Consider the following 26,762-nt stretch of genomic DNA (forward strand, 5'->3'; position numbering starts at 1 on the left):
CATCCGGCCGGGTTCGTTCATGCCGTGCGTGCTCGTGGCCGCGCTTACGCGGAAAAATACCGGCCGGAATCGGAATTACTCGCTGAATATCTCGCGAATTTATTTTGCACACACGTACACACACGCTTTGAGAGTGTTGCGAGAGGACCGTGTCAGTCTGACACTTGAATTCATACTTTTCAAGAAGAATGTTCACTCTTTATTCCTCGAGATTTGATCGTTTCTTGAATGTTTCTTTGGGTTTTTCAACAGGTTCGATTGGGTTGTATTTAATTACGTAACACAAGTGGTTATTAACGACGAATATTGGTGAATATTATGAGATATTACGTAGACTTATAATGAGAATATTGTGAGATATATTAATATTTATTAATATTTATATAGTATTCTGTTTAGAATATCTTTAAACCACTTGCGCTGGATTGCGGACCATAACGAGCGACCGAGCCGTACACAATAATTCGTCGTTTTCTTTTTGCACTCGGTACGATATCGCTGGATAGAAATTATTGAGAAATAATAAATTTATTACTTGTTTCGTCTATTTTGTTTTACTTGAATACACTTAAAACTGAGAAAATATTACAATTTTAGAACAAAAACGTCATTCTAGCGCAAGAGCGTCATTCTTTTTTGTGTTTTTGACGCGCAAGCTCGTTTCCTTGTTATTATGTAAGAAGACGTCGCTAATGTTAGTCAAAAAAGTGACGCGTCACGCTTTCAATTTGCGTACGAAATGAAACGTTTTTTCGTTCTAAAAAAAAAGAGTCCAATTAAATCGAAATCAACATGTCCTCGATATTAACGTTAAAAAAATTTCGACGAATGAAAGTAAAAGTGCAGATTTAAATTTGAAACGAGCAAACTCGAGGTTTGGACAATAAAATAAATAGAACAAATAGAATACAGAAATATATAAAACATCCAAGATACAGTATACACGAATTTCTATTATTTACAATTCTTTTCTCTTGCCAGATAATTCATTCTCCCAATGATCACTACGCAACGAGACTCGTAAACCGATTTAAAAAAAAAAAAAAAAAAACAACTTTGATCGATACGTCTTCCGAGATCAGTGACTCAGCCTCGTTTAATCTCTGTTCTTTGCTGAATCATTCCTTCAAACGTTCTCCAACATCCTTCCACTCGATTCTGTCGCGCGCGGTTGATTACGTAAACGCGTTACAACGACGCGCGATAACGGCCTAAAATGAAGTCTCCTATCAGTCTCGAAAATTCGATGACTAACGCCGTCGAAAAGCGTTTTCGCCCCTTCCCGATGTCGATAACGCTTTGTTTTTCTCTGGAGTGGCGTTTCGATCGTGCGGAACCGGACGACGATTACACGTTTCTAATGAACTTTCAGAGACGATGAGCGCCGGCGGGAAGTGAATCACCGATCTTCTTCGTGGTTTTTACTACCGCGAGCGTATCTCGCGTGGTAACACGCGTGCCCGCCGTGAGTCATCGATCCGGATCGTGCCACCATCTCACCTGCCCCTCTTGTTAAAACGCTCCACAATGCGGTGACTCGTCATTTTATTTGGTCAGGCCAATTTGCACGCGGGTCGTGAAGATTCCGTTAAGAAATTAAAATCACCCGCACTTTTTTTTAACATTCTTCGTAAATTCCCTTGGTAATTTTGAAAATTTCGAATGAGATTGACATTGCACGGTGCGATGTTTAGTAATTTTATTTTTATTTCTCATTGTTGATAATTGCAAACGCGAGATTAGACAAATTTGTGCGCAGATTGCAGGACAAGTGTATTTAGTGTTAGGTTTGGAAAAGAATATTGTTGTTAGTTAAAATATTGTATAATAATATACTAATAACGTAATAATATAATAATAATATTGTAATTAAATAATAACAATATAATAATATAATAACTGTTTATTATTGTTGATTATTTCTTATTGTTGATAATTACAAACGCGAGATTAGTCAAATTTGTGCGCGCATTGCAGAACAAGTTTATTTAGTGTTAAGTTTGGTAACTGGAGTTTGGGAAAGAATATTGTTGTAAAATATTGTATAATAATATACTAATAATATAATAATATAATAATAGTATTATAATTATATAATAATATACTAATAACGTAATAATATAATAATAGTATTATAATTATATAATAATATACTAATAACATAATAATATAATAATAGTATTATAATTATAATAATATAATAATATTATTATAGTATAATATTATAATATAATATTATAATTTAATATATTAAGTTTTTCTTCTATATTCTATAATAATATTCACTTGATCTTCTTGTCGAAACTCCACTCTTCAACGTGAGACTTTATTACTTTGTTTGCCAAGTCAATTTATACGTGTATCTTTCAATAAATTAAAGATCTGTGATGTGAATATTTAATGGCTTAATGAAAGTTATATTTAATTTAATCAGAGTTTAATAATTAAGGATAATTTGAAGACTTATTCCATCCATGATTCACTTGTACGTCTCGTTAAAATTCGATTCTAGAACCAAGTGACGTGAGATTTATCTTTTGTTTGCCAAACTATTTGTACACGAGTTCAAAGAAATCTTACGAGATTTAAAACTAGATAAAAAATGAATGTGTACTTGATGGCTTGATATTTCGAAATTGAAGAATGCCGAATCTTCTTCTTTTTCTTGTAACTTTCGTCTCTATTTTGTAACAAATTGCCAAAAATTTAAACTAGATACGTGAAAATTGGAGAAATAATTCGCTATAAATAAGATCTCAATGAAATGACAGTAAAAATTTTCACTTCCAATTATACAAAAAAGTCCTTCTCCGAGATTGGAAATCCTTGAGATGAATGACAACTTCTATATTATATAGACAATTCTCGTAAGCGCTGCAATCGTTTTTATCAAACTGTCAACATCCTGCTCGCCTACATCTAACACCCCTTTTAAATCAACTAAAGCCATTTGCCCAAGAGTCGTCTGTTTCCACACTTGCCAGAAACTCGCGCGGATAATTCATGGAATCGCGAGTGGAAACGCCACGTTATTTCCGATTGGTTACGTGATGGTTGACACTCGTTTAACAACCATATAACTATGTCGTGGAGCATCGAGACGAGCAAATCCATTTCCGCGTAAAGATACCAGAAATAGTGGTGGAACGATAAAAGTGTTGCCTCCTTCCGTTCGCGTTTCACGATCTCGTTATCGTCGTCGGAGAACACCGAACGCGTTTGATTTTTATTACAATTCGATAAAAGGCGTGAATCATCTGTTGTCGTGTCGTGTCGTGAGAAAGAATTCGACGAGACACGTATGCACGCATGCATGTATGTATGCGCACGTACGATCGGCCCTCGTTTCATCGATGCGAATCGTGTCGCGAATCGAAGTAAGTTCATGCTCGCGATGATTTCATGTCGTTGGAGATACTCCAAGAACGACATCGCGGTTGGTCCGAGACGTTCGATCGGAACGGGCGAGCAAACGGTTCGGAATAATTCACGCGGTTCGGGAACGTGAGATCATTGATAACGAAGGTTCTGATCGTTCTGATATATATAAGTCCTTAGGATCGTATCAGATATGAATGAAGTGTATACTCGAGCTCGATTTTTTCTTTGCGTATTGCTAATATTTTCTCTTGCAGGTTTGTCGATTGATCGAAAGAAATTTTGTTTATTGCTGTTTAATATAGCAGCGCGTATCGTTTTAATTAATACTTGTTAATATTATTGTACACGCGTTAATTGATTTGTATGTATTTTTTTTTTTTTTTTTTTTATGGGCGAGAGAAAATGCAAATAAGTTTTATTATTCGAATATTTATCTATTTGTTTGTTTCGGTAATAAACTTAAATGCAAACGAACGATAAAATTCGAATATGTTTTATGTATATTGGTTACGTGTTAGCGTTGGATCGGTTATTTCAATTTCCTTTCTTTCAAAGATACTTTCGTCGAAATTAATTGACGAATTGATACACGAGGAATCTAGGTCACAGATAATGGATATTTTTCTGACAGAAGGCTCGCCACTTGGCGCGTCTCGTAAATTTTTACTATCTTTATTTCTTCCTGTTTGAAGCCACGATGCGTCGCGACTTTCTAATTTCCCCGAGATACACGCTGTTTCGACGAACTTTATTCGTACGTCACTTTCTAAACTCATCTGAGAAATCAAATCGTTACGTTACGAGTCACTTTTGTTAATTTACAAAAAGAAAAGAAAAAAAAAGAGAAATTTGAGAAGTTGAAATTTTTATCTTACAAATTCCAGCTCTGTTGATTTCAAAATTCAAAGGTAATAAAGCACAATAAAAGCAGCAATGAAGTTGTCTCGGAAATCTAAGCGTAGATAAAACAGTTTTTTTTTCCATATTTCTATCTTTGCTATATATGTATAACGTTCTATGATGAATAGTCTTCTACTTCTCATCGTTCTGAAATAAAATCCTCAGCGAATCGATAAAACTGTCAATTTTGAGGATACTTCTTAATTGAGTTGAAAATCGTTAATTAGTCTGGGAGTAAACTAAGGCAGTAAACGCGGAGGCACGTTACGTTCATTAAGTTTAAGTATAGTTGCAGCGGCTACCCGCATTGAAGTGCATCTCGATTTAGACCACGGGCGAGGGCAATGTGCATCTAGGAACATGTAGAGCCCGCCATGACGCGTGTGCTGCTTAATTTGATCGTTTAAGTGGCCCTCGATGATTCTAATTGCGCTGAATCTATCGCGTCTCTTGGATAGTTAAAAGTACGCAGCTCGATAAACACGTATATTTACGCAAAATGTATCGTCAGTGACGGATTAGAATTCTAAAAAGAATTTCTTAGCGAGCAGAAATGATATTTCACTTTTGTCGAGGTATTTTCAATTCGTTCTGTTCTCCCCTTTTTATTTATTTTTTCTTTTTTATATTAATAACGAGTTTTTAATAACACGTGGACATTCTAAGAGCAATTGTTATTAATTGCTTCGAATGTTGAAAAATTTGCAGAATCGTTGTTTAAAAATTTCTTTTTCACGCAGAAGCCTCTTCGCGTTAACCGCCTTTGCACGGACCATAACGAGTGACCAAATACGTATACTGCAAATAGTTTGTCGCTTTCTTTTTGTCCTCGTCGATAATGATAACACCGGATAGAAATTACTAAGAAGCAATAAATTTATCATCTGTTTTGCCTGAGTTACATTTAAATGTACTTAAAACTGAGAAAAATATTGCAATTTTCGGATAGAAGCGTTAACCGTTCGATTGTTTAAACTTCGGAATTTCTATCCGAAATTTCACTTCATCATCGATACTATAAAATTCACGGACTTAATGAGATTGCTAAAATTACAAAATTAAAATTAAGTTATAAACTTGAGTACTGCTCAAAGTTAAACTACGAAAATTGTACGCGATGTACAGTTCGGGATAGATGGAAGAAAGAGAATTCCTCGAGAATTCATCGAGCTCTATAAGCAGAAAAGAAAAAGGCATCGTATCTTCTTATAGAGCGTTCGAAGGAATGGTTGGCATCCTAATAGAGTAGGGTTGCGGTCTTCGGAACGGTTGGCAAGGTTCGACGCACTTTTCTCTCTCTTTCTCTCTCTCTCTCTCTCTCTCTCTCTCTCTCTCTTTCTCTGCGAAAAGTTTGACCCAATCGAACCCGAACATATTCTAATCTCGAGCCTTTTAATCTTTGCTCACTCTCGCGCGTTATTTACGACGCCATCAGCAGCGTGGCACGCACGATCGAGAACTTCACGCTTTCGTTCGTTGTGGCTGCGCAAGACACGCACAGCTCCCCTTTGACAAATCGCGCTACCTTTTCCTCCGAAAGGGAGATTTGTCACTATCATTGCGCGCGCTTTTCTTGTAACTATGTTGCCAAGCGCAACGATGGTTCATTTGCTCGATGGTGAGCAAAGTAGTGCTCGAGACAGTGGAAATATTTGAGTATATTTAGACGTGAGAGTCAATTTAATGAGAGCGTGGTTTAATTAGAAATTCGATGCGTTTGATGTCGATTAATTAAATTTAGGGATCGATCGATCAGAATTATTGAAAAATACCGTTTGAGCGGCATTGTTTTTAGAACTTTAGACGCGAAGAATTCTCTTATTTTGTTTAAAATCTATGTGCATTCGAAAGCAATGGAAATTAGTTAAAATTAGAGAGAATGGAAATTTATCAGTTGGAATTCTTTCAAACATTTTTAGATCAGGATTGCTGACGCGAACGATTTTTAATAAGAGTGTATATTACAGACGCTGAGAACTTAAATTTAGATTGATGCGCCAAGGAGGTATAAGAAAATCAATCAGAATATTTTATAAACATTTTGTTAAAAAATTCAATACACCGGACATTCTTAATTGAAGATAATTTTTCTCTCGTAGAATAATATCAATCGGTACCAAAAATGTGCAACATTTCTCTGTAAGTAACGATGCACTTGCAATTAGGGTAGATTTGAATGAACTCCAAGGATTGTTATCGTTATGTCGTTATTTTAACGCAGTGCACGTCAACTCTCGCTTTAATCGAACGTGATTCTTTCATTCTCGAAACGATTCGTTAAAAAACGGGTTAAACGAGAACACGAGCTGTCGGACATCCTTGACTCGAAAGTGAGTCACCCATGGCGCGAGTTACGCCACTCGTGACACCTAATCGTCATTCTCGAGTCCAAGTTCACGGGCTTCCGCCCGTAATTTTTTAAATATGGTTCCTCCGTTCGTGGAACTTGGCGAGCTATTTTTAGAGAAAAAAAAGAAAAAACCATAAATGACGAGAAATTGACATAACACTTCCCAAGTGGAAAACCTAACGGAAAGTCGCGGAATCCATTTTATTACGTATGTGCATTTTTAGTGGTAATTCGCACGAATCATCATAAATACAAACAAATCAGTTAGTTACTTGCATAATCGTAAAACGTGAGAACAAATTCTTGTTGCTTCTCGAATCGTTTCGCGAATCGTAGTTCCCATTGAGAGAGAGATATTTGTGTTTTAAATACCTATTATTGTGTATTAAAATACCAATTATAATACATGGAATTACATGAATGCGTACATACTCTAACCAATACTTTTAGTTCTTCGTTATTCTTTTAATTTATAATTCGTAAGATTCGTTTTAGTACAATTCAACTGTTGTTATTTCTCGTGTTAACTGGCGGAAGTAGTAAGTCATTAATCTGGCTAAGTTCCGATTATCTGTGACAGCTATGATTAATAACTTGCATAAAGTCATTAGTATAACGTGTATGCCGATAATATTATGATACAACCTTCCTTTGGTTTCTCAGTCACAAACTTGCAAACGCTTACTATATTCTATGCTCCACTATAATTTGCACTATATTCTTTGCTATAATTTATTATATACTTCGCTATACTTTACTATATTTACTATACTTTGCTATAATTTATATACTTTACTATACTTTACTGTAATTTATATACTTTATTATACTTTACTATGCTCTACTATAATTTATATACTTTACTATACTTTACTATAATTTATGTACTTTACTATGCTTTACTATAATTTATATACTTTACTATACTTCCTTATACTTACTATATACAGTACTATAATTTATATACTTTCTATTCTATATACTTTACTATACTTTGCTATAATTTATATACTTTACTATACTTTACAGTAATTTATATACTTTATTATACTTTACTATAATTTATATACTTTACTATGTTCTACTATAATTTATATACTTTGCTATACTTTACTATAATTTATGTACTCTACTATGCTTTATTATAATTTATATACTTTACTATATTTTCTTATACTTACTATATACAGTACTATAATTTATATACTTTCTATTCTATATACTTTACTATAATTCTTTTGGTCCCCACTTTTCCTTCCTACCTAAACTAAAAATAATAAAATACTAAAAAAATAAATAAAATAGTACAGTAGTAAAATAATACACAAGTACAATAATGAAATAGTACAGTAATAAAATAATACACAGACGTACAATAATAAAATAGTACAATAGAACAATAATAAAATAGTACAGTAGTACAATAATAAAATAGTATAGTATAGTATACAATAATAAAATAATACACAGACGTTCAAACGCGAATTTACTACCACTTCCAACGAATCGGACGTAACGATTTCGCGAAACTCGCGCGTCGAAAGAACAACAGCAAGAGAGAGCGAGAGGAGGACGAGCAAAACGGCGGCCTCTTAAATAAGTTTGACCGTCGAGTTTCGCGGTAAGGATGTCAATTAGATTCCACGGCGGGAACGTGTTGTACATCGTGCATCCCTCGTGCATCGTACCGCTCAATTCACGCCGATAGTACTCGCTCGGCGATTACGTCACCGCCCAATGAATGGACCGACGACGACTACGCTCCGCAGTCCCTCCGATCGCGCGAGTTAGCCTGTTGAATGGCCAAGCGTTTGAACGGCGCCGATTAGTCGATATCCATTCATTCGTTCCCATCGATTCTCCCGCTCTGTGGATTCGCAAGTCTCGAACAAGTTGGAAGATCTTTCCAAGATCATTCTGAATTTCGAAAGGTGGAATTTGAGAGATTGGAATTCTTGAGGCTCTCTGTAAAAATTTATTTATTTTCTTTTATTTATTTCCTTTTATTACAATTCGTGCTTTGAATAATAAAGGTAACGATTTTATGGTTGGTAGAAAATATGAAAGTACGAATCTTTAGAATTTTAGTACGTCTTGAAAATATGTTTGTTAATGTGAAAAGAATTTTTGGTATCGTGTCAAAAAAGTGCGCGAAAGTGAAAAGAAAATAATACAGAGGACAGAAATAGGAGACATACTAACGGAAATAGTTCGTAGCGGATTATACGCAGTAATTGAGAAAGTACAAAAATTGTGAACGTTTATAAAGAATTTATCTTGAATTTTGGTATGTCTTGAAAGTCTTAGGTTTCTGAAAATGTAAAATGTGTCTTGTGAATCTCGTTTCTTGAAAATTTCAATGTGTCTTGGGAATTTTATGAACGTCAGCTAGGATTCATTGGTGTGCTCGTATCGGTTTATGCATTCGTGGAAGAATTAATTAACTCACGTTTGAATACTTCAACGAGAACAATGGTTAACTATTCATCAGCCATCGTGGGTGGAAAGGACGTGTCGAGGTTGCACCGAAAACGTGATTCTGTTCAATCCTCTTTCTATTGTAGAAGTTCCTTAGATAGAAATTAGGAAAATTGGCTTGTTCTCGAAACTTTTTTCAGAAGAATACCTCTTTCTAAAAATTTCTTCAACTACTAGTCAATTTGTTTCTCTTTTCGAGTTGTATTAAGCTACTCGTATTAAAACGGCATAAAGATTAAAAAAAAAAAAAAACTCACTTTAACTCTCTCTTGCTCTCTACACGTACATTTATCAACCAAAAATTAAATCTCCCAATAAATCAGCCAGTCACTTCCAAAAAATTCCTCGTTATCGTTCCTCGCCTAACTCCTCCTCTACTCGAATGTATTCAGGGCGCGGTGTCGTTCGAGAAAATTCGTGGAAGGAACATCCTCTTACGGACTACCTTTCCGGAGAACCTATAATCTTCTCCACCTCCTCGATCCATCGATGAATCATTGATTTCTCGGAAGCGACGTTCTCGGCCGCGCGAACGCAAACCCCCTCCACCTGTTGAAGACCTCTTCTTCGCTCGATCAGGCCAAATGCTCGTGTGAAGACCAGCTGATTTCGGCTCGTGATAGTACCTCATACATCTGCGTGTTATACGAAAATGAAAAATTGAAATGGTGGAAAATTTCGATGGTATTTCAAAATTCATACTTTTGAGGATATGTAGAACTTTGGTGAAAAAAGAAAAAATTGCTTCACATGCTGAATATTATAGAAAGCACTGTACGATTTTTCTATAAAATTTTATATAGAAACAAAAAATTCTGTAGAAAATTTTATATAAAATACAATTTTATATTAAATTTTATATTAAAATATAATTTTATATTATTATAATTTATAATTATATATATTTATATTATTATAATTTATAATTATAATATATAATTTTATAATATCATAAAATATGATTTTAGGTTAAATATAAAATTTTGTATAAAATTCATAGTCGTAGCAACGAGACACGATTATTGTCGTCAATATATTGGAGATTTGAGCGCAAATGGAAGTAAAAGCAACAAATAAAATTGAACATTTATTCTTCATTATTATTAATTCTAATATTATTACTTAATTATTAACTCTAGTATTATTATTAATTCTAATATTATTACTTAATTATTAATTCTAGTATTATTTTCGTATTATTATCATTGTTATTAATTTTAATTGATAATTTAATTGACAAGTGTCTATTGCAATTTCTAATTTCTCTGCACACACGTACCTGAATCAGTTCATATTTCACCAACGTAATCATCATACCAGTCTCATTAAAATCCCAATATTTATTTCGTGCAACGAGCATAATGTATTCCACACAAAACGTATCTACATACATACAATACACAAGTGTGTTCTCTCTCTCTCTCTACGATCACTCGTTCGTCGACTCTCGTGTCTGCTGATAACACATCGCCGCCATTGATAACCGGGTATTTGTAGCGATGGGGGCACGAGCGTGGCAGTAGTCTCGCGTCGCGGCTCGCGCCGATCGAATGCCAGTCTCTGCCGATCTACCGAGCGATCTAAACTCCAAACTGACTCCGCGTGCCGCGCTGGTGAACGGTTGTTCGCGATCGGCCCGATCACCTTTCGCTGTGCCTACTTACACTTCGATTACGTATCGATCGATCACCAATCGGGTGATCACACTGCCGATTCCGACGATCGTTCGTCGATTTAAGATTCGTTCGCTTGAGGTTAAATCGAGATTAGCGAATTGATCGCTGCTGATGGTGAATCGTGAATCGATCGTGGATGGATCGGGAGTTCGTTGATTATGAAAACCGTTCCGAGAGGTGCGAAGGTGAAGATCGAATCTTCTTCTTATCTGTTGCAATCAGTTTCTGTGTTCAGCGTTGCGGTCTTTCGCTGTCGCCGAGGTGTCGCGACCGAAATGGCGGCTTGTGTTATGTTACACGTTACACGTTCACCTGCTCGTTACATTCGCGACGTGGCCTGCGTTAAATGAGAATGTAGTCGCTGTTAATAAACGAAAGTAATCGCTAGGTAATCGTTAATACGAGTAAGTAATAAAAGAGTAATGAAATTTATTCCAGTTGATTCTTCTCCGCCGATACACGAGTTAATCGTAGATTAATTGGATATTGTTTCAATGAAAAGATTCTTTTTTTCTTTTTTCTTTTAGGAAGAAATTTATTGTAGAATCAGAAGCGAGGGGCTTCACCATCGAACAAATAATTTTAATGTTATTTAAACGATTGTTAGTCGTAGTTAGTTCTTCTACGTTTGTTTACGAGTTGATCAGTATTTAATTAGAAAGCCGCGATTTTTCTGTTTTAAGAATTTATCGTTGATTTTTTACGATCGTACAATTTTTGATCTTGCTGTTCTTTTCACTTCTTTTTCATATTTGTGTATTACACAAAATTATTATTACAAAATATGTATTACACAAAATTATTATTCCGTACATAAATATTCCAATAATAATATAATTAATACGCTAAACATGTACAAACATAAAAATAACCCAGGACGAACAGCAAGCATTAACCCTTATAGTTTATAAATTTAAAATGCTTGAAATGATTTTCTTAGTTTTCTTAGTGAAAGTACAATACATAACAATGTATCGGATGTTAAACATCGAATAATTATAATTAACAAAAATATATATATATTTGAAGATGAATGCATTCTGAACTCGTCAGCTTCTCGTTTCATGTTGGCCTTGCAAGATTTTGATTATTTCGACGAGCTTTAACTTCGAAGATCGATCAAACGAATTCTCTCTGATTCTTCGAGCATCCTCTCCTCGAACTTATTCTCGTTGCAGAGTTGCAAAACGGAGTGCGAAAGCGTCTGGTCGCCGGCACGTGAGCGTCAATCGAGCCAGGTTTTCGGTCACGGCGCGACCGCAGGTTGCGTAACGTGACGTGCGTGAGCCACTTCCGCATGATCGGCGGCTGCATCAGAAACGCAGTTTCGAGACCGCGGCCAGGACAAAAGACGTGCACACACGTGCATTCCAAGCCAGACGCGCGAACTCGAAGAGACTCGATGGCGCGCTGAACGCGTACGTGACTTCCTCCGGCCGGAAACCGGACGTCTTCGATCCTCTTGGCACGCACGCGGCCAAAATCGAAGCGGACGAGTATCGAAAATAATAACCGATCGTTCCTTGTTTGCAGTCTTTCAGTCTCTTACGACGAATATTATCGCCGCTGATAAGCTTCTCTCGCTGATAAAAACATCTCGAGTGCCTTTCTGTTTCTCGCGTCGCACGTACTCTTTTCTCTTTTCTATTTTCTTTTCTTTTTCTTCTTTTTTTTTCTATGGAAAGACGAGGGTTTCTTCAGCTTTCACCTCTTTGCGCTGGAATAATGACGTGCCGCGCAAGAATATTTCAATAAAATTGCAATATTTTCTCAGTTTTAAGTACATTGAAATATGACGCAGGCAAAACAAGTAAGGTCACTCGTTATGGTCCGCAAACCAGTTACTAACGCGAGAGGTTAACACTCCCCTTATATTCAGATATTTCAAACGACAATCGCGCGTAGGGAATATTATTTCTATGTAGGTTTTATAAATAACTGTATAAATTTTTTCACTGTACCATATTAATTATAATTTAACTAATTGTAATTTTATTGACGTACTATAACAATCGAGATAACTGATTTCAGACTATCAGGTTTGAACTACTTAAAAGATACGGCTGTTCTTGTCAAAATTAATTATTAACTTCTGTTTTTTGTACAGAGACACGCATAAATCTACTTATTTTAGTTTGTCGTTTGAATTCTAGTGATTTATATGTAGAATATTTTGATACGATTGTCCTAGGGTTAACAAGTATTTTCTTTTGTTTATTTATATTAATATTTTTTTGGACAACCAAAATCAAGTATTATACGCACACGTGTGTCGTTTCACGCCAGCTGTGAAAGTGTTAAGAGGTTCACTCGAGTGAAAATTTTTGTATTGCGGTAAGTTTTATACGTTTGGTTATAGCTGTATTGTTGGGATCTTTCTAAATTTTCTTGAAATAACAGAGAATCAAGATCGCATCGTCAACGAGGTTTCTTTATTTTTAAATAACATCAGTTGATCGATTTTATAATTCTTCTGAAACAATGTTCTTGATTCGAATGATATTCTTTAATCTTATATCTCTCAAGTGTTAAAAATAGTGTTGAGTTTCGTTTAGAATTTCTTTTAACGTGACTGTGAAGCTTCAAAACCTTGATTATCACAGAGAATTTTACTCGAGTTTTTATTCGACAGTCTTCAAACAGAGACATATTCATTTCACGGCCTTGGCTCGAAGTTCTTTCGAACTTTCGATAAAATCCAACATATTTCAAGGTCGATGCCTTCACCCATTAATATTCTCGAGCATCTATTTCAGTCAGCAAGAACCTTGACCAACACAAATCCAAAATTCACTATAAAATATTCTCCTCAGAACTGTTCTGCGCATGCCTATATACGTATGTGTCTTTCAAAATAAAACACACTCCTCGGTTATTCAAGCTCAAAAAAGACTTCGTCGGGATTCCTTCGCGAGGAAAACAGCGTCTCTATTTGAACAGCTGTTCGACGCAAGGGATGCTTGTGTACCAGCCATGTGGATTCATTGATCGGTATCGATCTGTTTGCCACGGTCCTTCCAGCAGGGATCGTCCTGCAATTTCCAATCACGATCAAAACCATGCTCTCCGGCCGTACACTTTGCTCTCGACAATGCTTCCGAATTTCCGAGCTCCCTGCCATTCTATTTTCGTCAGCCGCGAACTGCTCCTTCGTTCAAATTCACCGAAAGCGCAGCGAAAGATCGACTCCACCAGTCGTCAAGTCTACGAGATATTTTTAACTCGCGAAAAGTGTATAAAAACGAACGAATAAATTTTAATCTTCGTCGTCTTCGTGTTATCGTTTGATAGATCGTATAACTGAGAAATAACCAGGCTGTTGGATTGGACTAGAGTGCCACTTGTAAAAAAATATCCTCGAGTCGAGTTTTCCATCCTTGAAGGTGATAAGTTGCAAAGAGTGTAAAAGCAACTGCGTGACGATCGATTATATCGAACCGGCTGGAATATTTTCTGGTGGCAGTGGGTCGAAGCAGATTTATGAATGAGCGTCGACAGGGGACTGAACATGCTGCACAAGCATGGCAGCAGCAGGTCTCACAGCAGCCTGCTGTACAGGGGCAGGGGCGACTTTCTCAAATCGGTAAGTTCGTTAAACACCTCGATGCTCTATGTTCACATGCAGTTTCATTAACATTGAGAAATCTAAATGATTCGTGAAAACAGACGAGTAATTTCACTAATATCGCATTTTATTCGTCGTGATCTGAAACTATCAGATTTGCTAAAACGATGATTTTAGTTGCAGTTTAAATGGTTAAACTATAAGACTTTGTTAACACTTGTTTGGTCTCTCGATGTGAGACAATTATTAGGAGAGATTAAATTATTAAACAAATCAGAACGTGTAACAGTGTCTAATGGAAAAATTAATGTCAAGAATTAATAATTTAAGCAAAAGTAAGTTGCACGTTACTTCTAGTTCGTTTACACAAATACTTCCAAGTAGTATGATTAATTATTGTTATTATTCAGTATATTTTATCAGCTATTTTTTTAAAACTCGAAGTTCCATCTTATGAAATATAAAAATATCCTGTAATATTCAGAAGTGTTCTGTAGATAAAAGTATGAAATGAAATACAAATATCCTTCTATACTAAAGTTAGTATACTCTTTCTTCACTTGTGTGACCAACATATTATATATAATACATAAGATTTCTACAAGCTTTAATTTATTACTTATTATTACTTAATCATATCATATTTCTTAATTTTTCGAATCCCAAAAATACAATATACAATATTCTTCTGTATACAATGATCTTTTCCTTCCAACTATGACAAGCCAACACGTATAATATATAAATATTTCCACAAGTTTTAATTTATTGCTTATCATCACTTAATTGTATCATTCGACTTCTTAATTTTTCGTATCCCAAAAGTACAAAATATAATAGTCTTCCAAGATCAACAATGATCTTTTCCTTCCAACTATGACAAACCAACACGTATAACATATAAATATTTCCACAAGCTTTAATTTATTGCTTATCATCACTTAATTGTATCATTCAACTTCTTAATTTTTCGTATCCCAAAAGTACAAAATATAATAGCCCTCCAAGATCAACAACGATCCTTTCCTTCCAACTATGTCAAACCAACATGTCACATATAATATATAAGAATTCCTACAAGCTTTAATTTTTTACTTGTCATTATTTAATTGTATCATTCAACCAATCATAATTTTTCGAATCCCAGAAATACAAAATAGTCCTCCAAGATCAACAACGACCCTTTCCTTCCAACTATGTCAAACCAACACGTCACATATAATATATAAGAATTCCTACAAGCTTTAATTTTTTACTTGTCACTACTTAATTGTATTATTCAACCAATCATAACTTTTCGAATCCCAGAAATACAAAATAGTCCTCCAAGATTAACAACGACCCTTTCCTTTCAACTATTCCAAACCAATTGTGATGTAGGAACACCCGCGAGCGCAGTTGAAGTGAAAATTGTACGACTCGAGGAGAAGTTAGATAGCAATTAGGCAGGTCACTGAAGACGTCGTTGTCTCGTTATCAGGATCGCAAGTGACACGAGTTCTCTCGTTCGCGCAATTACGCATATTTTCGCAATGAGTGTTTCGGTTTGCAAACGCGCCGAGTGACATCACGCCTCTATTTGCGTAGGTGTCGAGGGAACTCGAAATTTTGCAAATTAATCTCTGCGCGGAGTTGCACGAGTGACTCATCGATTTCCCAGTTCTTTAATCTCTCTTCATCGTTCTCTCCTCTCTCCTCGGATGGTTTTCGAAGGAAGCTCAGTGCCTCAGTGTCGTTGGTTGTTCGTTCACTGCTTCAGCGAATCGTTCGAAGCGTTTGCTTGTAGCTTGAAATTTACAAATTGGATTCCATAGTAACAGAGAAGAGATAGAATATATTATCTCGACGAGAGAATAATTCCAGTATGGATCGTCGACCGATCGTTAATTTTAACTTTTTTGTTCGATCTTTGGATCTGTCCCTCCGCTTTTCAAACTCCCTATCGAAAGGAAACGAAGCGACAGCGTGTCAATAGTTCTCAGAAGAAAAATGAATCTAATTTCTAAGCATCACGAGCAATATGATAAAAAGTTAGACTTTAAAACCTTGATTGGGAGAATTCTCTGAAAGAAGATTCACCGCACGTGCGATGTCTGGCGACATTACTGTTACGTTGTAAAAGTATAAATAAAAGCTCGTTCCACTTATAGTTCAGAATTACACGGAACTTTATTAGAGAGAGAGAGAGAGAGAGAATAACGTAACTCTTGCTTTAAATTAAATTTTTACTTGAAATTTCGTGTCGAGCTGACTTCTTGACATAAGAAAAGATCTTTTTATATATCATTAACCCTCTTATAACACGAGTTATCCGTGTTGAACGAACTTAGAAGATTAATAAATAAATTTCTATTAATTTTTCGCTACCATGTCTTTAATAAAAAGTTTATTTCATCACTAAAGCGGAGGTCTTGTTAATTAAAAAAAAAAAAAAAGAAACAGGAAATTACAATAGACAGAAATAGTCAAAATTGAAAAAAGCTAAACTATAAATTTACCTAATACTGTAGACACTGTGATCGAAAAATTTATGTTATACGAAACTTGTCCAAGTTTATTAGGTCGTGCTATATAGGAAAACCGTGTCGTCAAAGTACTAACCGTGTATTATACAGGTCACTGAAAGACTGAATGATACGAAACAGAAATAACTTTTACAAACACATGTTTTTTTAAATTTTTTATTATTTTATTTGGAAATACAATTAATGGATGTTTCATCTCTCCTTTAGAAGAGAGCTGTCGATCCAATTTTTTCCACCATACGTACAAAAACCACATTTCCAGAACGTTGTAAAACTATACAGTTTACACTTGTCCAAAAGACTTTCGGATCCATTGGATCCTTGACCTTAGTTGCCTTAACGTAACTAGAGTAACCGACTCGTTTCGTGACGCATTCCCGACGTCGTCATCGTCTCTCGTCGTCGTTCAAGTGACAAACGAGATCGCCCATCGAGCAATCAAACTATGCACCACGTCACGACCCGTTACATCGTGACGGCGTGACATCATTGCGCTAAAACCATCGCGCGCGCAATGTCACAATCGCAGATACTCGCATTCGCTCTAGACGTATCTGAACTCCCCTCGCTGTCTGGCAATCGATGTCGAACGGGTTATATGTTTCTGCGAACGTGTTGCTGTAGATTGCAAAGTGTATGTATATATACGTATGGAGGAGTTGTTGCAACGAGGAGAGGTCGGCTTCTCTGACCAAGCTCGTCAGATGAGTAATCGGTGTTTACTATTGTGACAACTTCTAGTTCGCGCTCGTGATCGGAATAGCGAAGCGATCGATCGCGAGGACAGGTGATTCGGGTTGTCACCGATTTCTTTCGAGGGTACGTAGATGAACGATGAATTTTGAGACGAGCGCGATTGGTGTTTTGCGTTTCAGTTTGATCGTTTTGTTGAAGATCTGTTGCATCGAGAGATTTTCTAAAATAGTGAGATTTCCCGATTTTTGTCAGATCGATGATCTAATCAATATTCACATTGCCAGAGGTTTAATATTATTCGCTGGATAATGTACAAATAATAATATTGTGCTCGAGCTGGACTTGTCAAAAATTATATCAGATCGATCATAGAAATTGAAATGGCGATTAGTAAACAAAGAATGTTCTATAAAATGTTTCAAAGAGAAAGGAAGGAAATATGGAAGAATACATAAAACAGCGTTTTACAACATTGCATGAAAGTTAAAAAAAAAACAGCTGTACTTTCTTGATTGCATTGCGAAAAATATTAATTCGTTTTTTTGACATCAAATCAAATACGGCAATATTACATGTCGCATTGAAGAAAGTCGTTTCTCTTATTTTTCATATCTCAAGTCCCTTAAAGTGGAATATTAAAAAGATATTAAATTAATTAAATATTAAATATTAATATTAAACATTAAATATTAATATTAAATATTAAATATTAATATTAAACATTAAATATTAATTAAATGCCAAAATACATTTTTAAGAACGCACAGCGAAGCATATCTAACGTAACCGCGACAATATATCAAAACCAATGAATCACACGGACTCTCTGCAGGCACATACAACACACTACCACATACATCGTATTAAGTAATCCGACATCGAGTATTTCGATGTTGATTCAGAACGTTAAGAAACGTCAATGTGACCGTACGTTGTGTCATTCTCTCCGTCTCGAGACAGAAGCCTGTTCACATTTTACGTCGAAGAATGAATGAACCGGGCATTGTGGAAGTGAAAGCGCGGGCGACTGTGAAACCGTGTATGCTTTAATCGATCTGTTGTAAGTTTCGATGGAAATATGTATTGACCACCGGCTCGAATTCTCAAGTGTGAAAGATGGGGACGTTTTGCCTTCTATTATTTCAACTTTCGTGCGTTGGTGAAAGCGAATAGAGGATTCTGATTCTAGCGACAGTGTCTTGCGTGTCAAGGGAAAATAAAAGTCGATATATATAGGATACATACGTCGAAGTAAGTATGTGAAAATAAATATTGAAAAATAGTGAAATATAATATGTTATAAATATATTATGATATTACAAATATATTAAATATTAATATTATATCAAATATAATGTAATATTAATATATTATAATTAATATTATATTATATTATAAATATATATCTATTATATAATATATATAAATATATATAATATAAATATATATTATAAATATATTATATAATAAAAAAGGGCATTATAAAAATAATTACAAAATTTGTGAAATAGAGTAAAATCCTTTACATATCACAATTATGAATAAATTATAAAATTACTATAATTATGAAATACAATATGTCATAAATATATATTATAATATTAATATTATATCATATTATATGTATTATAATATTAATATATTATAATTAATATTATATTATAAATATATTACATAATAAAATAATTACAAAATTCGTGAAATAGAGTGAAATCCTTTACATTACACAATTATGAATAACAAAATCACTAGAATTACAAATTGAAATTCAAACACTCGCAAAATACTTACGTTGTATATGCATGTATGTGTATAGGTTCGCAAAAATATTCGATCACTTGTATCATGCATATTTCATGAGTTATATTATATTATACGAAAGGTTTCGGGTACCGTTCCGTCATTAAACACAATCAACTTGAATGTTATTCCAAATGTCGTTTCAGCGGTCCTCTCGAGGAACGCGCGAAAGAAGCGAACACTTCCTCTTCGAGTATGTACGTTGAGCACGCTGCCTCTCTTCTCTTCTTCATCGTGCGCATTCCACGCCAGTATTCCGACACGGTGGTGACGCAAATCGTATCCGAGCGGTCGCAAACGGGTTAACAGTCCGCTTCTCGGTAGCGATTCGTCTCGTGCTGGTTCTTTGGCTACCGTGTCGTTGTTTCTTGGAACCATTTCCCTCCGCTCACGCGCTCTCCCTCCTCGAATTCGTGATTGTCCGAATAAAACTCGAGGCTCGAGACCGTAAGGCTCTTGCGTAACCGGGAATGTTGATTGAACGACGATTAAGCGGGGAAAACGGGCGGTATAATTGCCCGATGGATGGTCAAAGGTATGATCGAAGAAGTTGCCAGGAGGGAGGATCGAGAAATTGCGCAAGGAGTTTCCACGTGCTTTTCGCGAGATCTTTTCTTCAGACGTCGATCGTTGATCGCGAGCGCGAATTTTCTTTTATCTTGATAATTTTTTTTTTTTTTTTTTTCTTTTAATTTAAAAACTGATTTTTGAATGGGACGTCGGTAAGTACGGTGCTTAGAATGTCGGTAATTTAGTATTTTAATATTTACCAATTTGGGATTTTAATTTATTTGGTAATTTGGAATTTGTCGACGTTTCAGTTCGTTTTATAGAAGAGACTCTTTTGATAATTCTTTGATATTGTAGTTTCTTTGATCGTCCTCCAGAGTTTCGTGCGCGTTATAAATTTTGTAGAGGCATATCATTATCAAGAGTGTGATTTTTATTATTTACGTATGGTTTTTATGGAGACATTCAGTTACTTAGAGAATATATAAAACAGATGTAATAAATAATTAATGAATTACGTAAATAGATGAGTAACTACGAATTAGCATTTAACACTGACACCAATATCGTTTTTCTTCTTTTGAATAAAGATTATTCTAAATAGATAATAAAGTATTATTCTAAATTCTATATTTTTTCACGTGAAAACAAGGATGTAGTCGTGAACTTGCATCTACTACGGAATGTTTGTTGTAACACACGAGAGAGTTTGCACAAGAGTTTCTTTCACTGTAATCAACGTCTATTGAATAAACAGCTACCGATTATTCAGTGTGCGATTGTATCACCATTGATTCATCCTACAGCCTCTGCTGTAATCGATTCTTATCATCTTCTTTATCAGATTCATATTTAATGAATCATCTCAATTACTGTTGATTAAAACAATCGATTGTACGTGTATCATCTAACATCGAGATAAAAATCATTCTTCAGAATCAAGAAAATTCAATCTAAAAAAAAAAAAAAGAATACTGAAAATATCACTCGTTGCTCTTTTTATGAGTGTTTAAATTATTCTTAATGTTCAAGATCATAGCACAATGAAAGAAATCCAATTTAAACAAGAAACTAAAAGAAAAAAGACTTACTCTATATCATTCTATAATCTTTTCAATTATTTTCAATATTTTCCCTATTTTCATTTCACTCAATGTATCTTAAAAGAAAAAGAAAATTATTCAATTATTTTTCAATCAAGAAATGAAATTCGGTCTAACCAACAAACTTAAAAAAAAAAAAAAAGAAAACATAACTTGTCGTTTTATAATGTCATTCAAAATCAAGCGAATCATTCTACTAATTTTCCAAGGATAAATTATCGGATAAATTATCGGAATCCACCAAAGGGAAGATCGGGCCGATTAATATTCAGGGATTAGCATTTCGACCTTGGAGGAGCGATTCGCGCGTCTAATTAATTTGGGCAACATTCGAAACGGGCTGAAACGGTTGCCAAATCGAGAATCATCGATTTACATCGCCCGACCCGCCTAATGAGATTTTTTTTTACGATCGCGACCCTCTTACATAAGGCGGCAGAATGCGCTGGCTGAGTATCACAAGCCCGATATAAGTGCACCACGGCCGATAATCGTCGAACGCACGATTTTTTTGCGCAATCGCCGATGTCTTAATCGAGACGATTGACTTTTTGCCCGTTCGACTAGCAACGAGAGTCGAAAAACTGCACTCTCTTTCTTTCTCTCTCTAGCGAAGGCTGAACAGACACGAATAAATCTACTTGTCGCGAGCGGAGTTTAGCGGTCCCTGTGTAAGTTTGTCGTTATTGGAATCGTTTCAAATTTTTTTTCACGGTTCCAAATGCTCGAACACTGAATTTTTTAAACGTTCGAGCCTTTGATCGTTGAATTTTTAAAGACACGTCACTCTCGATTTTTGATCCTTCAAGTCGCCGAACATTTCTAAATTTTAACGTTCTTCAGGATTTTTTCTGATCATCGAACCTTTCACTTTTGATGATTTAAATCTTTAAGCTGGTTGTTCTCTCAGGCTTAAATATTTGAAGTTTTCGAATTTTTGTAACACCTAGATCTTCGATCTCTGAATATCTAAATACTTGAATCTTTGAATCTCTAAATTGGTTCTGAGGATTTTTCAAGTTTTTGAATTTTTCGATTCTTGAGTCTTCGAACTTTGGATTCTCACGTGTTTAAATCATCAAACTTTAGAACTTCTCTCCGAATCTTTTAATTTTTTTTTTCGACTTTCCAATTTCTTAATCTTTTCAATCTTCAAACTTTTTAAATTCTTTAATCTTCAAATCACCGTGAATTTTTAATTTCTAAAATTTTTGAATTCTTCGACTGGAATTTCATATTTCATATTTCTTCGCTCTTCAGTCTTCAGCAGTCTGAAACTCGAAAGAGTTTTAATCCCTTCTGCGGAGCTTTTTTACGTGTCTTAATCATTTTCATTGACTTTTTACTCATTTCACTTCTATCGTACACTACGTAGTTTATGGCCTACCGATGAAACGGACCGTAAATTATTTCGATCACTTTTTTTTTTTTTTTCATTAAAGTAGTCAGTTTGAAGGAGAGCTCGATTATTGTAATTAGCGTGCTAACGATGGTGAATGTTGTACGTTGTACTTCTTAGAGTCTTGGAATACAAACGTTGATTATATTTCTTAATATTAATTTATGTGAAGTGGGCAGCTGTTCCAAGGAAATGGTTGTTAAAATTCTTTTGCAGATTAAATTCGTTCAATTATCTTAATACAGATAGCTACTCACATTCCGATAATTCATCCATTCCTTGCTACATAAACTCTACTTTATGTTTTCTAAAAAAAAAAAAAGAATAAAAAATAAACGATACAGACACTTTGAAATTCTTGAATCTTCGAATTTTTGTGTCTTTTTAGCCTTTGTATTTTTGCTTCTTTCTAAAAATTAAAGAATTTATCACAATAACAATGGAATTTACCCGTCTCTGTTTACTAATAAACGTTCATCGAATGTTTCAATTACATCACCTGTAAGGTCTCGTACAGCATCGGCAATATCAAAGTTGATAAAAAAAAAAAAATTATCGAACGAGATAATTAAAGATAACAAGGCTTTATCCGGTTCTTTTCCTGAAACTTCGTTCGAAACACTGTCCGTTTCTTTTGCAAAATTCGATGTCAGAATTTCCGGAGTAGAATTGTGTTTTTTTTTTTTTTTCTTTTTGCAGTCTGACGTTTTAAATTAAATCAGATCAAAACTGTGTTCTTTGTTCATTTCGGCGTGAAACTGTGATTGATTTCCATGACAGATTAATCATATTCTCTATATAATACCACTCTTATATATAGATTTAATAACTGAAGGCTCTCCGAAGCAATTAATTTCTATATCCAGCAATTCAGACTTTTATATCTCCACTCAGCTATGTTATATTATAATCCGCGTTGACATACTCGTCGTTAAAATATTTCCCGAGATAAGGAGAGTCCATTTTATAAATCGCTCGCTCGCAAAGAACGATCTTTTTTGCAATTACCGAGCTAAACGTCAAAGAAGAGAACTTTGATACCTCTAATCAGACGCGTTGATAAAGCTCAATCGAGACAGTTAAATACACTGGTCGTTTAACAATAACTTATGCCTATTTCGCGAGTGGAATAGTGGGTCTCAAGGTTTCCGGATTGTTTTCCGTGGCGCTTCCGCGCCGGTTTCGAGCGGGCAAGAACAGTTTCAGCTCGTCGGGAGAACATTGGCTCAGACAGCTGTAGGCGTGTTGGCTCTCGCCAGACACAAAGAGCCGATTCGAAAACGTCTCCTCGCGACTCGCGTCGTTGTATCGGGAGAATACGTCTGTATACGAACTCGTGCAAGCTTGTGTTCATAATCCTTGACGAAGAACGCCGCATTCAAGCCGGATTTCCAACGATACAAAGACTCCAATTTCTAGCTTACTCCCACTGCACTGTGTGATCCTCTTCGTCCTTACTTTCATTCCTTTTGTACGTCGTAGAAAAACGTTCTCATTTTAATTATTTCTTTTTATTATTTAATTTATATTATATTTTAATTTTATTTTTACTATTTAATTTATATTATATTTCAATTTTATTTTTTATTATTTAATTTATATTATATTTCAATTTTATTTTTTATTATTTAATATATATTTTATTTATATTATATATTTCATTTATAATATATATTTATAATATATATTTCATTTATATTTCAATTTTATTTTTTATTATTTAATTTATATTTCATTTATATTATATTTCAATTTTATTTTTTATTATTTAATTTATATTTCATTTAATTATATTTCAATTTTATCTTTTATTATATAAAATCTGTTCTTTGTCCTTTCACCAGTCGTAGTTTACTTTGTCTTTTTTTTTTTTTACGTTTGCTGCTAATTTTGCAAACAGGTCAATAATCTTGGTGGTTAGATGTAATTATTGATTTCGTTTATGTGAGCACAATTTCGTTGTAGTTTCTCCGAAACCAAAATTCGTAAAGGATTTTTACTGTACTAGATACTTGGATGAGCTGCTGTCCTCCATTCTCGAATAAATCTAAATGCTCGATCTTGACATCCTCCGCTGGTTTCTTGGACCTTGTACTCGTTTATCTAATCGAACGTTTGACGCGAATTTTTTCCAATCTGGTGCAATTTCGTTGGTGAAACCGAGCTGCGAGTGGAAGGTGTCTACGACGCGACGCGACACGCTGCTGCCAGCTCAAACAAAGAAGTCCTCTGTGAGCACCGAAGGAAACACGTTCCTCCGGTTCTACGCTTATAAAGGAACACTCTCTCTCTTTCTCTCTCTCTCTCTTTCTCTCTTTCTCTTTCTCCTTGCCTAGCCGAGAGAGCAGGAATTCCTTGACGGACTCGTCGTGGCATTGAGATACCAGAGATAAGAAACGGAGGAATTTCGCGCCGATTCCGTGACAATGAGCTTCGAATCCCGAAACGAGAGTATATTTTAACCAAAGTTGGTACAAGATCGTAAATTTTTGAGACAATAAGTATAATACATTCTAGTTACTGGAAGATAATTACGTGTATCGTCATTAATCATACGTATATAGTTGTTAGAAGATCAATTAAAGAAGCTTTGAATTCTGAATTAATTCTAACTCTGTGCGTTTTAATTCTGAATTAATTCTAAATTCAAATGAATCGAGAGAGGTGTAGAATTGAAAATTTTGAATTGAGATAAACTTTTGAAACAGGAGTATACATTTTGTTCGACAAGAGGGATTAACAAAGAAATATTTCTCTATGGTAAAAGAAATTAGTTACAAAATCCCATTCGACATACCATATACCATTCATTCCGATTATTAATTTTAAATAACAATTATCTGAACAACTCCAAAACACTTTTAATCTTGTGCAAACACAATGGTACACGAATCGTCCAGAAAGCTTCTAAGAAAATCCTATTATCTACACTTCGACAAAAAAAAAAAACGTTCGAAATTGAAGTCCATGCAATCATCGATCGAAACAGCCTTCACTGTCGAGATCTCATCCTTATCTCAGAACACGTGTGTCTTCGTAATCAAGAAACGACGCGAATCGTGCCAAGAAAATCTAATCGTTAAGGGAAATCAATGAACCACTGGCATGAACAGGCCATTTATGCCAGGTCATTTATGACTGTGTAAATCAAATGGCGCCAATGGTCGGGCGTTTATCGGTTCTATTCTCGTTAACGGACTAGCTGGAAAGAAATTATTTGGTCGCTGACCTATCAATGCGGCCTGCCACACCTAACCTCTTATCCGCTCCATACGATTTCATAGTTCTTTTCTCTTTAACCTTGTATTTACATTTCTTTCTTCGGGAAAGTTAGTTAAACTTTCACTTTTTTCTTTTTTAAGGGAAAGGGAATAATTCTCTGCAAGCCACTGGCTTTCTATTTTTATTTTGTCTTCGTTCTGCTGACCAAACTTCCAATTGCCTTCAGACGAAATATGTCTTTCTAGAATTTATCTGAATAATAAATTAATTATAATTTCGGGAAAAGATACTGATATATCACGAAGTGAGAGATATTCATATTTACTTAAAGATTTCTCGTTACTTCCTTCGAAATGCTCTAAACCTTTTTTAACAAACGTGTGTTTTTTTTTTAGAAAAAAAAATTACAACTTTTTCTCCAGTTGTTACTTGTAACAAGAAATTCACGAAAATTTTCAGTCTTCTAGTTTCCCCTTTTAATCCTTCGATCGAATTTTCAGTTGTTTCCTTTTCTCGTCGATCTCTCTCTCTCTCTCTCACAAGTGAAATTGCCCGATTGTTCAGGCGATACGCGTGTCGAGGACACCCGGTATATACTCTCGCCAAAATTCCACGACATTCGACGTTCTGCTTGTCGGAGTTTTCTTACGTTCACCTCGTTAGACCGCATTCCGGTCTTTGTGTCCCTCTTTTCCATCGCCCAACTGCTTACTTTTTTTCTCCCCTCCTCTCTTTTGCCTCTTTCTTCATCGCCGCTGATTCCTTATACAGCCGATCGAAGATGACTTACGGGATTGGGCTCTGGTTTGCCGAGCTTGAGAGAGGTAATGACGATAATACCGCTTGTGAAGAGGTTCGTTGTCCAGCGGTTGATTCTTGACTTCTTCTTGAACTCTCTGCTCGTTTTCTGGGATCAATATTGTAATTGGTTTATATGCTTGAAAGCTTCGCGTATCAAAGTGGTTTTTTTTTTTTTTTTTTTACTAATAGCGGTTATTAGAGTCGATGGTGAATTCGTCTACTCTCTTGTTTCATAAAGTGCTCGATGGTAAATGTTAACCATTTAATATACTTGTCGATCATACGATTACTTTAGTCATTGATTTCTCTGTGTTTTATAAAATAAAGATATAGACCTGATGTCCTAAATCCTTTTT

At 35.0% G+C, this 26,762-nt stretch overlaps 1 protein-coding gene across 6 annotated transcripts in view; it reads left to right on the top strand.

The window, feature by feature from the left end:
• The window catches only part of LOC122535805 (NAD(+) hydrolase sarm1), a 153,075-nt gene that overhangs the window by 91,198 nt on the left and 35,115 nt on the right, over positions 1-26,762 (top strand). For 3 of the 6 annotated variants that reach the window (XR_006308265.1, XR_006308270.1, XM_043667638.1), the window contains exons 1-2: positions 10,637-10,970; positions 14,077-14,368. The exons of the other annotated variants lie outside the window; for them this stretch is intronic. Coding sequence is in view for 1 of the 3 variants with exons in the window: in XM_043667638.1 (XP_043523573.1) it covers positions 14,270-14,368 (99 nt within the window). In the remaining 2 variants the exon portion in view is untranslated. Of the gene's footprint in view, positions 1-10,636; positions 10,971-14,076; positions 14,369-26,762 lie in introns of those variants that run through there. 6 annotated transcript variants of the gene reach the window in all.

The sequence above is a fragment of the Frieseomelitta varia genome, unplaced genomic scaffold (assembly GCF_011392965.1).
Source record: "Frieseomelitta varia isolate USP_RPSP 00005682 unplaced genomic scaffold, Fvar_1.2 scaffold_773, whole genome shotgun sequence".
NCBI lineage: Eukaryota > Metazoa > Arthropoda > Insecta > Hymenoptera > Apidae > Frieseomelitta > Frieseomelitta varia.